This window comes from Eschrichtius robustus, chromosome 3 (assembly GCF_028021215.1).
Source record: "Eschrichtius robustus isolate mEscRob2 chromosome 3, mEscRob2.pri, whole genome shotgun sequence".
Classification (NCBI taxonomy): domain Eukaryota; kingdom Metazoa; phylum Chordata; class Mammalia; order Artiodactyla; family Eschrichtiidae; genus Eschrichtius; species Eschrichtius robustus.
Window position 1 is genome coordinate 109,987,296 of NC_090826.1, and position 15,264 is coordinate 110,002,559.

The 15,264-nt window shown below is 45.1% G+C and overlaps 3 protein-coding genes across 3 annotated transcripts; 2 read left to right on the plus strand and 1 right to left on the minus strand.

Annotated features, from left to right (window-relative positions):
* Positions 1-2,574: 2,574 nt before the first annotated feature.
* Positions 2,575-9,117, minus strand: MRPL9 (mitochondrial ribosomal protein L9). Its single transcript, XM_068540825.1, has 7 exons — positions 8,938-9,117; positions 8,622-8,778; positions 8,037-8,161; positions 7,767-7,817; positions 5,717-5,818; positions 3,222-3,305; positions 2,575-3,108 (listed from the first exon to the last, which is right to left on the minus strand). The coding sequence occupies exons 1-7, from the start codon at positions 9,076-9,078 to the stop codon at positions 2,974-2,976; spliced, it is 795 nt and encodes a 264-aa protein (XP_068396926.1). The 5' UTR covers positions 9,079-9,117; the 3' UTR covers positions 2,575-2,973.
* On the plus strand, positions 8,768-15,237 carry OAZ3 (ornithine decarboxylase antizyme 3). Its single transcript, XM_068540826.1, is given in 6 exon segments — positions 8,768-8,799; positions 12,352-12,412; positions 12,414-12,488; positions 13,682-13,857; positions 14,352-14,437; positions 15,095-15,237. Coding segments are annotated over 6 exon segments (573 nt in total).
* On the plus strand, positions 12,591-12,961 carry LOC137761281 (translation machinery-associated protein 7-like). Its single transcript, XM_068538194.1, has one exon. The coding sequence runs from the start codon at positions 12,631-12,633 to the stop codon at positions 12,823-12,825; it is 195 nt and encodes a 64-aa protein (XP_068394295.1). The 5' UTR covers positions 12,591-12,630; the 3' UTR covers positions 12,826-12,961.
* Positions 15,238-15,264: the final 27 nt, after the last annotated feature.

The window sequence follows — 15,264 nt, forward strand, 5'->3', positions numbered from 1 at the left end:
GGGCCCAACATCATGGCCTCACCAAGGCTCATCTAGCTACAGCTACTGTGACTGACTGTCCAACTCATCAGCAACAGACACCAACACTAAGTCCCTGACATGTCACCATTCTTCAAGGAAACCATCCAGCCACTTGGTGGTAAGTTCATTACACTGACTCCCTGCTACCCTGGAAGGGTCATTGTTCCATCTTGACCTAAGTTGTTGTGTATTATGGGTATGGGTTTACCTTTCCTGCCACCATCATCCAAGGGCTTACAGAATATTTGATCCATTGGCATGAGATCTTGCATAACAGTGCACTGGACCAAGAGACCACATTATAGCAAGGAGGTACAGCACTGGGTACATATCATAGGATCCATGGTCTGATCATATACCACACTATCCAGAAGCAACCCACCTGATACAATGGAACGTCTTGTTAAAGGCACAGCTGAGACACCAGCTTGGAGATGACACCCTGTAAAGATGAGACACTGTCCTCCAGGATGCAGTATATACCCTGGATCAACAGACAACCTAGAGTGCTATCTCCAAGTAAAATATATGGGTCTGGGAAACAGGGGTTGGATGTAGGAGCAGCCCACCATTATTATCACTCTCAGTGACCCAACTGGGGAAAACTATACCTACTATCCCAGCTCTGAGCTCTGAGGACTTAGAAGTCCTGCTTCCCAGAAGGGGAATATTTCCACCAGTGGACACACTAAAAGTCTCATTAAACTTTAAGCTGTGGCTGCCACCAGATTACTTCTGATCACTATCAAAAGACGAGGTTAAGGAGAGGAATCACAATCCTGGCAGGAGTAACTGACCCTGACCATCAGGAGGTAGGGCTGTTATTACACAATGGGGACAAGGGAGAATATATTTGGCACCCAGGTCATCCACTTAGGTATCTCTTGCTCCTCTCTTGCCTAATTTTGATGGTAAACGGACAAGCTGCAGTCATGGCCTGAGAAGGGCATGATGACCAGGTACCTTATCAGGTAACCCATGTGGACTAACAGAAGTATAAATTGAGGGGGTGTGGGGAAGAATCTAGAATGGGTAGTAGGAGGTAAGTACCAGTTGTAGACTTAAGCTACAGCAGCAGGGGCTGTAGTCTGTCCCAGATCTTCCTCCAAGTTTTCCCAGGAAAGGAAGCCCATCAGGATCCTGCGGGGATCATTTTAGAACTTATGAACAAACTGATCTGACAGCACAAGAAGTGGACTGTAGTGGAGACTATGGTATGCTGCCCAGATGGCTCCCTTCAGCACCGAAGCACTCACTTCCCAAGCTGCTGAGAATGTGCACAGCTCTCATCTGAGTTCCCCTCTGGGAACTGCCTGTGCCTGAAATCAGTCACCTCACCCAAGACCCTTTCCTGGTCAGCGTGGGGGGGTCTGTAGGTCTGGCCACCTGCCTCAGCATGGTACACACCTAGATGGCTCAAGCCACCCTAGCTTGAGCTCCCCAGGGGACTAAGGCCTTTGTTGAGACTGCGTCAGCTCAACTTCTCCCTCTACCGAATTTTGCTTCCTTCACTCCCCAGCAGGTGTTAATCTAGAGGACGCCCCCAGTAAACTTCCTGCACCCAAATCTCCAACTCAGTCTATTTTGCCGGGAATTCACCTCATGACAAGTATTTGGACACTTTTTGAGATTCGCTCTGTGGAATGTTGCTCCTGTTGCTCAGTTTCAGAGAGCTTCATCATGGTGATGGTGGTGGTGTGGAAAGATGCAGTATTAAGTGAGCTTTCCATTTCAAGGACAGCAGGGATTGATGGCAAATCTGACAATCAAATGGCAATTGCAAACAATACTAGTGCTCAACCTGTTACAGAGTTCTGGCAAGTGTGAGGTTGGATACAGATATTAGTGCAACTACTGATGACAGAACTCTCAATAGCAGGGATGGCTTTGTGTGGATGAAAGTAGTTAGTTGGCTTGGCAAGGCAGGTGAGCTCACATAGGATGATAGAAACCAATTTCTCTGGTAAGGGTAGCAATAGAGTCAATGGTCTCATCTTTATCCTTCCTAAACTGCAAAATCTCATATTTATTTGAGTGACTCTGGCACAATCCACTTCTCAACAGTTGGTCTGTTTTCCAGGAATGGACCTTGAACTTACGCAGAACTATCTATCTACTTGCCTCATCTCCTATTCCGTAATTACCTACGAACTAGCCCCATATCTTAACCTCGGTCTGGAAACCCAAGGTATTTTCTTTTTCAAAATTTCAGGAGCTGGTTGAAGAAATAAAACAGAAGTTCCCTTTTTAAACTTCTTTCATCCCAGCGTCATTTTCTCCAACAATTTCCCTTAGGCCTTATTCAGATCTCCTTAGAAAAGTAGACTCCATTGTGCTTATTTGTACTGAGGGCTTTATTAGCATACCTAGTAAGTTTTAAGACCATAAGGCATATCAACTTGTTGTTGAGTAATTTGTCCATAGCAACTGTGAGCTGTAGCCTACAAATGTATTCTTTTTCCTTTTTAGCAGTAAATCCCAGTGGCTCAAGAGGACATACCACTTAGAGGTCCCGGTCCCGTCCCCAGTCTACTCAGTCCAGTAAACAACACCTAAAAAGAACACAACCTCTTTATTTTTTTTTCAGATACAAATGTTTAGTTTGGATGATGAGAATGAGCTAGCTCTATCATTTATTCCAATGAATTCCAGTGTAGGAAGAGGCTAAATAGATCTAGACTCTTTTGGTCTATTAATATTTAGCTTATCAAATCTACAGCCTGGTACTTCTGGAGTAGGCCTGCCCCAATAACGCTAGATGTGATAACCGCTGAAGATGGCAAATATGGACAATTCAACGTATATTCATTCAGTCTAGTCTGCTGTCGCTGTCTCCATATGCTTTCTAAAATTCCATGTTTGGTCAGAGCTGGGAGTGATATCACGGTGCTGGCCCATCTTCGCTCCACCAGTCCTCTGATTCTGCTTTGCTGCTTTCGAGGTAGAACAGGTTCAGATGGTCTGGGAGCTTGTGGGGGCCATGCCCTTGGCAGCTTGCTGGGCTAACCAGTACTTATATCTTTTGGTCTTGGGCCTCTCAAAGTTCACCACAGACATAGGTACCCTCACAGTATCAAGCCCATTTACCTGTACACAAAACAACAGGAATCTTCAGATCAGTGGGGCAGATACGAACTAACACCATCCAATCCCAGCTTTCTACCCAGTGAGAAAAAGGAGACAGGATGTGAGACACTCACCGTCACCTCACACCAGTACTCGCCCCTCTGTGTGATAGGCTCTTCTGGTAACTTTAATGCATGTGGGGCAACCACAACACCAAGCTGCAAAAAAAATCACAGCCAAAGGGAGCTCTGATTACATGGTTGCCACTCCAGGCAACCTCTAGATTTTCCTCTACATGGGTGAATAAAACTGGGGGGTTTACCCTGGCTGATCCCATGGAAAGGCACAAACCTCCATAAATAGTGGCAGAATAACTCAGTCCTAATTTCTCAGAAAGGGAGGTGGAGTCACAAAGAGAAACAGGGCTTGAGATCAAACTCACTTCATCCACAAAAGTAAAAATTCTCCAGTGAGTCACATTTCCTCAGGTTTTCCCTAGCTAGAGAAAATAAATGATCCCACCATCTTCTCCTATCAGTCTTCAGATTCTATGTGACCAGCCTTAGTTATTTCCCTCCCACACCCCTGCAAACCAATCAAGAACGCTTTCCCTAAGTTGGACAGCCGCATGTAAATCAGCGAAGTTAGAACACTTCCTCACACCATACACAAAAATAAACTCAAAATGGCTTAAAGACTTAAAATACTAAGACAGGACACATAAAACTCCTAGAAGAGAACATAGGCAAAACATTCTGACATAAATCGTACCAATGTTTTCCTAGGTCAGTATCCCAAGGCAATAGAAATAAAAGCAAAAGTAAACAATTGAGACCGTTTACAAGCTTTTGCACAGCAAAGGAAACCATAAACAAAACGAAAAGACAACCTATGGACTGGGAGAAAATATTTGTAAATGAAGCTACTGACAAGGGCTTAACTTCCAAAATATACTACCAGCTCAAACAACTCAACAACAACAAAACAACCTAATCAAAAAAAATGGGCAGAAGACCTAAGACATTTCTTCAAAGAAGACATACTAATGGCCGACAGGCACATGAAAAGATGCTCATCATCGCTATTAGAGAAACGCAAATCAAAAGTACAATGAACTACCACCTCACACTGGTCAGAATGGCCATCATTAAAAAGTCTACAGATAGGGCTTCCCTGGTGGCACAGTGGTTGAGAATCTGCCTGCCAATGCAGGGGACACGGGTTCGAGCCCTGGTCTGGGAAGATCCCACATGCCGCGGAGCAACTGGGCCCGTGAGCCACGATTACTGAGCCTGTGCGTCTGGAGCCTGTGCTCCACAACAAGAGAGGCCACGACAGTGAGAGGCCCGCGCACTGCAATGAAGAGTGGCCCCCACTTGCCACAACTAGAGAAAGCCCTCGCACAGAAACGAAGACCCAACACAGCCATTAATAAATAAATAAATAAATTTAAAAAATAATCTGTTTGTACTTTAAAAAAAAAAACAAAACTATAATTCAAAAAGATACATGCACCTCTCTGTTCACAGCAGATCTATTCACAATAGCCAAGACATGGAAACAACCTATATGTCCATCAACAGATGAATGGAAAAAGAAGATGTGGTACGTATATACAATGGAATACTACTCAGCCATAAAAAAGAATGAAATAATGCCATTTACAACAACATAGATGAACCTAGAGATTATCATACTAAGTGAACTAATAAAGACAAATGCCATATGATATCACTTATATGTGGAATCTAAAATATGACACAAATGATGTATGAAACAGGACTTCCCTGGTGGCGCAGTGGTTAAGAATCCACCGGCCAATGCAGGGGACACAGGTTCGAGCCCTGGTGCGGGAAGATCCCACATGCCGTGGAGCAACTAAGCCCATGCGCCACAACTACTGAGTCTGCGCTCTAGAGCCCATGAGCCACAGCTGAGGCTGCATGCCACAACTATTGAAGCCTGCGCGCCTAGAGCCCGTGCTCCACAACAAGAGAAGCCACCGCAATGAGAAGCCTGCGCACCGCAACTAGAGAAAGCCTACGCGCAGCAACGAAGACCCAACGCAGCCAAAAATAAATAAATAAATAAATTTATATTAGAAAAAAGATCTATGAAACAGAAACAGACTCACAAACGTAGAGAACAGGCTTGTGGTTGCCAAGGGGCAGGTTGCATTGATTTACATGAGGCTGTCCAACTTAGGGAAAGCGTTCTTGATTGGTTTACACGGGTGTGGGAGGGAAATGACTTGTGGTTGCCAGGTGGGGGAGGGATGGATTGGGAGTTTGGGATTAGCAGACGCAAACTATTATGTATAGAACGGATAAAAAACAAAGTCCTACTGTATATAGCACAGGGAACTATATTCAATATCCTGTAAAAAACCATAATAAAAAAATATGAAAAAGGATGTATATATATGTATAACTGAATCACTTTGCTGTACAGCAGAAAATTAACACAACATTGTAAATCAACTATACTTCCATTAAAAAAAAAATGCTTCCCGTAACTCCAGCTGGATGATCACACCCTTTCCTAACAGAGGGATCAATCCTGGGGTAGCTTCTTCTTCCCAGGGGTAGTTTCCACCCTCAGGGGTATAGCAGTGTTTGGGAATACTCACATTTCTGAGGAAGTGGCGGGCAACTATTTCAGGGTTTAGCTCCCATTTGACGTTGTTCTTCATCCCTACCTGCAGGTGACATCTTCTCAGAAATCTCACTGTCTGAGAGGAATTATACACAGAAAATAGGTTAGAGTTGTAATCAAGGAGAGGAAACATGTTAGCAAGAGGTCAAGAGCCACACAGTCTGAGAGTTCAGGCAAAGCACAATTTCTGCCTCATAGCCAAGACAGGTGAGATGATGAATACGAAAGATAAAAATTCTCATTGTCTCAAGGCTGATATTATGGAAAGATGTTTTAGCGATGCTCTGGAAGGAAATGCTGCCTATACGTGGCTATTCCTAAGCAAGGAGAAACAGACCACGTCAAAGTTAGGCTCATCAGGGACTTCCCTGGTGGTCCAGTGGGTAAGACTCCGTACTCCCAATGCAGGGGGGCCCGGGTTCGATCCCTGGTCGGGGAACTAGATCCCACATGCACGCTGCAATTAAGAAGTCTGCATGTTGCAACTAAGACCTGGCACAGCCGAAAGAAAGAAAGAAAATTTTTTTAAAAATTTAAAAAGTGTTTTTTTAAAAAAAAACCCAAAACCAAGGTTAGGCTCACCAATGGGGGCCGCTGGTATATCTCAGGATGGAATGATTTTCATAGACTGTTTTAACACAATATTCTGGCCCTTCAATCCCACCCCTACACCATAATGATTCCTCCCTGCTTACAGAACGAAGTATAAGTTCATTAGCTGAGGATTAAAGATGTTTTGTAAATCATGCCCCAACCCTCTTTCCAGTCATATATTTCCTAATAGAAGTCCTCTGTTTTAGCTAGACTGGTCTACTTTCTATTTTAAAACATGCTTTAACTGAGCTATCACCTCACACCTGTCAGAATGGCTATCATCAAATAACAAATAACAAATGTTGGCGAGGATGTAGAAGAAAGGGAACCTTCATACACTGTAGGTGGGAATATAAGTTTGTGCAGCCACTGTGGAAAACAGTATAGCGGTTTCTCAAAAAACTAAAAATATGACCCAGCAATTCCACTCCTGGGTATATGTCCGAAAAAAACAAAAACACTAATTTGAAAAGATACGTGCACCCCAATGTTCACAGCCGCATTATTTACAATTGCCAAGATATGGAAGCAACCTAAGTGTCCATCAACAGATGAACTGATAAAGAAGATGTAGTATATACACACACACACAAATATGTATGTGCATACACATACACACACAATGGAATGCTAAGCCATAAAGAAGAACAAAATCTTGCCATCTGCAACAACAAGGATGGACTTGGAGGGCATTATGCTAAGTGAAGTAAGTCAGAGAAAGACAAATATTGTATGATAACTTACATGTGGAATCTAAAAAATACAACAAACCAGTGAACATAACAAAAAAGAAACAGATGCACAGATATAGAGTGTAAGACAGGCTACAAGGATGTATTCTACAACATGGGGAATATAGCCAATATTTTGTAATAACTGTAAATGAAGTGTAACCTTTAAAAATTGCATAAATTTCTTTAAAAATTAAACAACAACAACAACGTGCCTTAACTATCTACTTTTTCTCCCTTAAGAATACCTTTCCCACCCTCCTAGTCTATCCAAAGCCTACTAATCCCATAAGGCCTATAATTCTATCCCATCTGAAAAAAATCCTTTCCCAATCACCCTAATCCATTTTGGTCCATGTCACTCATAATTTACTGCCTTGAGTTTATCACTTTCTCACGTGTCTATGTGCTCTCCAACTTGTCTGTAAACAACCCCGAAGGCAGAGTCCTCATCTCACTTTTCCATGGGTCCCCTGGTACCCAGGTTGGGGCCTCCCTCAATAAACTAGAGCACTTCACCCAACAGATCAGGATATCCTAGGATATCTCAATACCAGTTATGGTAGCCACAACACTTCCCCTTGCCCCTACCTTGTGCTTGAAATCAGAAGACCTCAAGGAAATCAAGAAGTCTTTCAGGAAGAGGTTGGTGACTTTGTAGGTGACCAATGAATAAAGATTTTCTATGTTTCTACTCACCGTCTCACCTGCCTTGGTCTGGATCTTCTCTAATTTTCCTTCTTGTCTCAGCTAGAAAAGAAAGTTACAGATGAAAAAAAAAAAAAAGAAAAATGAGTTTGTGGTAACTAATGACAAACTCTTGCTACACTCGGCATAGGCTGGGCTTCTGAATTCCTGTTCTTCTAGCCCCTACTTCATTTGAAAATGAAGTAGGGACTCGAAGAAGTTGCTAGAGGTAATCTTAAGGTTTTAATTCCTCCAAGTCCCTCTGCCGTCTTCTGGGCTCACCAATTTCTCCTCTTCAAACAGCTTCCTGTTTTCAGGAGATGCATATACAGCCAGTCCTTGAGGAAGTAGTCGATTACGGCCTACAGATTTTTTCACTGAGACCAGGTCACCTCGGACTCCAAGTTCTGCCAACAGAGAACAGAGACACTGGATCAGAATTATCGAGCAATTCCTAAAAAAGGAGACGATCAAAGGAAAAAAGACCTCTTATTCTCTCACAGTGCTTATTCTTCCTCGAAGAAATATTAGCATTCACTGGGACAACACTTAAGAGATTTCTAATTCATTTCTTTAGGAATTTAATATTCCCTGTACAAAGTGAAGCACTGTCCCATCACGGGATTTCAGTATCTGCGGCACACACTGTCAGGCCTCCTTCTCCCCACACACTGTTCAGGATGCTGCTGAATTCCTGTTCTGATTTTCTATGTAGGAGGCCAATGTCACCGTCACAGTACTCGTTATGGCTTACTCTTCTCAAATATGAGCTGGTTGGTCATTCCCCCAAATTAGTGAAAAGGCAGAAAAAAGCTGATGCCAAACAGGCCCAGCCTGAGACAGGAAGCACCTCTGCCGGGGCCTTACCCTCCACCGACTGCGTGAGGATGAGCTCCAGGTTGTCTTTGGGCCGGTGTTTCGTGTCCTCCGCCAGCTTGTAGACGCGGTGCCGCCGGTGCAGGCGCGGCTTCCGGCCCTCTCCCGCTAGCGGCACCTTCCACCAGCGCTCCACAATGACCGTGCCCTGGCGGCCGGGGGAGCGAGCGTGAGCAAGTCTCCACGGAGAAGCCTCCTCCTCTGGCCGCCGGCCCCTCAAGGAGAGCCCACCACCCGCAGGCCGGGGCCCCACCAGGTCTCAACGCGCCCCAGTCGAGGAGCCCCAGAACGCACACCCGGCCCTCACCCGACTGTGAGACAGGCTGAAGTCGCGCTCCGAGCCGGAGGTGCCCCCTTCAAGTCGCGGCCGGAGGAGCTCCCAAACCCCTCCTCGCACCAGCCGCTCAGTGCCCGCCCGCAGCAGAGCTCTACCCGAGGCCGCCGCCATGTGCTCGGGCGCGGATGGAGGCGTAGAAGGCCCCCGGCGCCGGCGGCAGGAAAGGCCCCCACCGGGTGCCCGCGGAGCGCCTGAGCCGGTGCGGCTCTGTCCGAGCTGAGCCCGGGGGACGCCCTGGGGAAGCCCGGGGGAAGCCCGGGGGAAGCCCGGGCCCGGATTGGGCTGCGACTTGGCTGCCTCGAGACCAGAGATCTGGGATGAATGCTCCACGATTCAGCATTCCTCTACTCCCTTCTCCCAATTTCTTTTCGAGGGGAGGGACACCCGTAGCCACTGACACATAGTGGAGTGACTGTTAGGTGCACTGACACCGGGAAAGACACCCTCTCCCTCTTGGCTTCACTTTGTCTTTAAGATGGGGGCTTTGACTGAGCTCTAGTAGTTCTCTGAGGGCACTTCCAATTCTGACATTCTGTGATAACTGGATGCTGAGGGGAGAGGGTGCTGCTCTCATTTTTCCTTACTTCAAACCTGCCTAAAAGTGGTGGAAGGATGGGATCCTCTGGAAAACTTGCAAGCCCCAGGAAGTCGTCTAATCCTTAATCGTGACACTGCAGTATTTAGGCTCATGTTTAAAGAATTCTAAATCACAAGGGAGACGGTTCCCTCCGTGGAGGGTCTCAGTACTGGGGAGCAAACCATATATATAAATGGAGTGAATAGGGTCTGTTTGGCAGAAGAGATTTATGGAAAGATGCTCTATACATCATGTTATTTGACACATAAACAGCCTTTGACCAGTAGTCCCTCCTCCTAATTATACTTTTTTAGCTTCCAGGACACCAATTTGTTTTTATCTCCTTCCTACTTCACTATTTTCCTTCACAGTCTCCTTTGCTGATTTCTCTTTTATTCCCCACTTCTCAGAGTGCCCCCAGGACTCAGTTTTTGGATCTTTACTCTTCTCAATGTACATACTCTTGGTGATCCCATTCAGTCTCATGGCTTAACATACCATTTATATGCCAATGACTTCAAATTTCTGTCTTCACCCTAGTCTTCTAAACTCCAGACATGAATATCCAACTGTGTGTCATCTTCCCCTTATAGGTCTAATGGACAATTCAAAGTTAACACGCTCCAAACTAAATCCATCTCTATACCCTGCCCCATAGTGCCTCACCTGCAGCCTTTCCCCTCTCAGTTGATGGTAACTCCATTCTTTCAGTTCTTGGACTCAACTTCTCTCCTACGCCAGGAAATCCTGTGGGTGCTACCTTTATACTATTTCCAGAATGCAGCCACATCCCATCACCTGCAATGCTCCACCCTGGAATAAGACACTATCTTTCTCCTGGATTACTGCAATAGTCTCCTAACAAACATCGTTTAAGGCTCTACAGTTTATTTACAATACAACAGTCAGAATCTTTCTAAAAACACAAGTCAGATCATGTCTCTTCTACCCAAAACCTGCAATGACTTCCCCCTTTACTCAGAGTAAAAGAAAAAAGCCAGACAATGGTCTACAAGGCCCTACAATGATCTGGCCCCATTAGCTCTCTTCTTTTTACACTCTCCCTATAGCTTATACTACTCCACCCACAGTGGACTCCTGGCTGTTTGTGGAAAACATTTGACACATTCTCCTTAGGGCTTTTGCACTGGCTGTTGCTTTGACACAGAATGCTTTTACCCTCAGATGTTCACTTGGCCTAAATCCCTCACCCTCTTCAGGTCTTTGATTAAATGTCACCTTTTCAATGAGGCCTATTTAGATCACCCTATTTATTACTGCAACTGCCCCACCCCCTTCACACTCCTGATCCTTCTTTATTCTACTCTATTTTCCTCCATAGCAGCTATCATCTAACATATGAAATAATTTTCTTGTGCTTAGTGTTTAGGTTTGTTCTTTCACTGTTAGAAGTTCCATGGGGCAGGGGATCTTTGTTTTGTTTACTGTGTATCCTAAGCTCATAGTAGGCCCTCAATAAATATTTGTTAAATGGATGAATAAATGAATATGCAGAGGTCTCAAACTGGTGGCCCCAGAACCAAATTTGACTCACCATGTTGATTTTTTTTTTAATCAACAATTTTTATTTTTTAAGTTAGTAGCCAATATTTTTTAAAAATTTGAGAAATTTATCACAAAAATCTATCTTTCCAGTTTCTGTTGAAAAATCATATGATCTGGTACCACTGAGTCTGCATTCCTGCATGGCAGCTGTTTGGAGCTATTGTGTCAACTTTTTTTAGGGTGTGAGCTTTTCATTTGGCTTCAGCCCCGCCCCGCAGCTCCACTAATTTCCATTAATTGTCCAGGCCCCCCGAGGCATTTGGTTTGTGATTCCTATCCTATAAGGCAATGAGAAAGTTCAACAACGTGTAGCACCACTGGCTTATTAAAGGTAGGGATGATAATAAAAATATTTAACTGATAGGAACCAGGAACCAACCAGTCAGGTCAGATGCTGGATCAGGGCCTTAGAAGCTTCCTGCAGTGTCAGACCCCAACCCTTTAGTTGCTGAAGTGTGTGTTTGCACATGCACATGCCAGAGAGGAGCCCACATTGTGTGGGCACAAGTGGTCAGCCAGGGCTGTTTACCAACCACTACAGAAGTGAAAGTATTTTAACTTCTGATATAGCTGTGAAGTGCATACTAGTTGAACAGGAGCCTTGGGGCTACCTAAGGGGGTAATGGGGTAGGGAGCAGCAGAGAGGAGTCCTGAGGTGATGTAAGGGCTGACGCTTTGTCCATGTCATAGTGTTCACCGTGTCACAATGGCACCAGTTGCCTGAACCTCTGCCACCCATCCCTGAACCTCACTTTGCCTTGGGGAGGCACTGAACTAAGAAACTGCCTTGTAACAGGTCACGCCCCTCTATCTACTCCCTTTCTTATATCAAGAGGGGAAAAACACGGAACTACCGCTACCCGATCTGGTCACCATACGCCTATTACCTTTACTGTTACAAATACCGGATCACCCTCCGGGAGAAGATGCTGCCTTGTTATAAAAGGTACTTGTTTTCATCTCTACTTGTAGTTGTTCACATAAACTGTACAGAAAAAAAGAATTCGAAAGAACTTCCCAAGTGGCAAAAGATGATAATAGCAAAATAGGGTAGAAGGCTGGCATGGAGCTTCATAAACTTTTTCTATCTGGCTGGCTTGGGAAAATGGAAACAGATAGGTTGGTTCACATAAGATACAGAAGATGGTGCCAGAGCCTGGCCCTGTGTACCTGGAAGTTAAGAGTCTTTCACCATCTCAGACTCAGAAATAAACTAATTTGGACCTCTTTTTCCCAATCAGCATCACTTATAAGGAACAGGAGGACTTGACACTCCGACCCCGTTGCTGCCTTCAGTGCTCCTGAGTCCCTAGTAGGCCTTCAGGGGGGCAGAAGCAGCGAGCAGGGTGATCAAGACCAGCTTAAAGAATTGCATTCGGTAAGTGGACTGGTGCTGTGACATGGTAGCCCCTTGCTGTAATGACATCTTGCAAAGGGACATTAGCTAGTTGGAAAATAAATCATAAGAAGCTAGAGCTATGCATCCGGTGGCAGGGTCTGGGGAAGGGGCGGCAGGCGCCATGTCGGGCCGCGAAGGTGGCAAGAAGAAGCCCCTGAAGCAGCCCAAGAAGCAAGCCAAGGAGATGGACGAGGAAGATAAGGCATTCAAGCAGAAACAGAAGGAGGAGCAAAAGAAACTCGAGGAGCTAAAAGCGAAGGCCACGGGGAAAGGCCCCCTGGCCACAGGTGGAATTAAGAAATCTGGCAAAAAGTAAGCTGTCCCTTGTGCCTGAGGCAATGATGATCCTTAGTTCCATTCCTGTTTAAACATCTGGATTAAACATCTGGATTCCCTGCCATAACATCTGTTGCCACCTATAGCTAGAATGAAGTGTTGTCTTGGAACCTATTGTACATCTAAGAATAAACTTTTGTAAAAAAAAAAAAAAAAAAAAAAGAAGCTAGAGCTAGATGAGACCTCGGAGCTCATGTGTAAAAGCTCCTTTATAGACAAGGATTCTGGTCCAGAGATATTAAGGCAAGGTCCTAGGGCTGGTGGTGAAAAGCAGGATGGGAAAAGAGAAAGTGGAAACAAAGATAGACTGTATTAAGACATAAAGCTGTTTAGATGCTAAGCTAAGTTCTGGGACTAGAACCCAGAACTCCTGCCCTTGCCTTTGTATCATATCTCAATAACATGCCTGGGTATGAGCTATGCATTTTAAGTAAGAAATGGGAGAATTTAGAGAAAACTTATATGATGGAAAAAAGTAGAAGAGTATTATCAGTGAGACAGTAAATAGATGGCACAGCTTTGTTTAAAGAGTAAGCTCTCTGCTGTAAATATGTTTCCGAGTGGTTAGAGCACACCGAGTGAGGTCAGCAGGCAGTAATACTCCATTGACTCCAGATTCCAAATTATTTGTATCAAAGAGAACTCCATGATAGGAACAGAGTTAGGTCCCAGCACTAAGGGATATTGAGTAAGACCTTGGCTCCACTTCTCCCAGGCTCTCCATCTGCCCCTGCCTTGCTTCCACAGACACACCCAAACTGGCCTGAGATATGATTTGAGGGTTAGGTGAGCACAGAAATAGGAGACTATTATTCTCATTTTTACTCCTTTTCTAGGCTGGGAACCTGACGGTGCTGGCTACTGACCCCCTGCTTCACCAGGACCCGGTGCAGTTAGACTTCCACTTCCGCCTCACCCCCCAGACCTCTGCCCATTGGCACGGCCTTCTTTGTGACCACAGACTCTTCCTAGATATCCCATACCGGGCCTTGGATCAAGGCAGCCGGGAAAGGTGACTGAGCCTGTATGGGGGAGAGGGGAGGAAAGAGGTTAGGGGATTTCGCTCTTATGTCATAATCAGGTAGTGGGCATGCTAACCAGTGAGGGCTTATTCAGGAGCTGGATACATTCAAACCACTGAACAAGCCTGTGAGCTGAGCCAGGATCTGGGGTTCAAAGGATAACAGCCCATGGGAGGTTGCTAAACTGATTCAGAAACACAAGTGGGAGTCCATAAATAGTTGAAAGGAAGTGCTCTCTAGCTGTTTGTCTTTATAGAGTGGCCCCTTCACCCCAAGCCCCTTCCACGGCATGGGTGTCAGTCCAGTAGTGTATAATCCCTTGGCTTCAGAGAAAAAAATCTATCAAAACTAGTTTAGCAACTTTCATTTCCTGGCTTGGGTCAGGAAAAACTGAGTAATAAGATTTCTTCTGCTGCAAGTAGGCGTCTTTCTGGATTTTGAGCTTGCTGAACATTACATTGACCATTTTCCCTCTGGTCCCTAGTTTGACTGCAACACTGGAGTATGTGGAGGAGAAGACCAATGTGGATTCTGTGCTTGTAAACTTCCAGAACAACCGCAATGACAGAGGTGGGGATCTGCTCTGTCCTTCCCGGCCCTTTGTGCTGAAGCAGCTGACAAGTGACTTTTCCTTTGTAGACCTTCTTCCCCTCACTCTTTAAAAAAAGGCATGCTCAGGCAGTTCAGGGATTCAACACCCACCCCCTACTCCCCGCCAAGGAAATTAAGGCATCTAGCATTCTGTTCATTCAAGTCATAACTAGACTATGAGGAAGGCCCTGCACGTAGATTTCAGAATCTAGACTGAAGGAGCACTGGTGGAATTACAAAGAAGCCATTCAAGGGATCTGGCTGGTAGGACAGAAAGGATCTCAAGTGTATTAAACACCTATAGAGTGAAAGGGTCAGGCATTAGGCCAGCAGGATAGGAATATAATTAACCAGATGCTAGGCACACGTTACAGAAACTACACCTCCTCCCTCAGGGAGTTTATACTTCATTGGATAAAAGACAAAGATGGTCAAGAGTTTACTATGCCATCCCGGTATAGTAAACTCCAGCCAGGTTCGAGTCTAGGTTTGTTTGACTCCAAAGCACATCATCCCAGTGCCTGCACTACACTGTTTCCCACACCCCTCAAGTCATTTCCTACTGGAAGAAGCCAAGGCTGGGGGAACAGTTGTATTAAGTTTCAGAGTGTTCTAATTTGTTCTCTCTTTTCACAGGTGCCCTGCTACGGGCCTTCAGCTACATGGGCTTTGAAGTGGTCAGACCAGATCACCCGGCCCTTCCTCCCTGGAACAATGTCATCTTTATGGTGTATCCCCTTGAAAGGGACCTAAGCCACCTGCCCAGTGAACCTCCCTGAACATGCTTATTCCTACTCTGTGAAGGG

Bases quoted from the DNA above. Each gene is read 5' to 3' on its own strand.
- LOC137761281 (XM_068538194.1), top strand. From the start codon at position 12,631: ATGTCGGGCCGCGAAGGTGGCAAGAAGAAGCCCCTGAAGCAGCCCAAG.
- MRPL9 (XM_068540825.1), bottom strand. From the start codon at position 9,078: ATGGCGGCGGCCTCGGGTAGAGCTCTGCTGCGGGCGGGCACTGAGCGG. The intron at 8,779-8,937 runs GTGAGGGCCGGG...CCCGGCCGCCAG, and splicing joins TCAGCCTGTCTCACAGTCGG to GGCACGGTCATTGTGGAGCG. The intron at 3,109-3,221 runs GTGAGTGTCTCA...TTTTGTGTACAG, and splicing joins AGTACTGGTGTGAGGTGACG to GTAAATGGGCTTGATACTGT.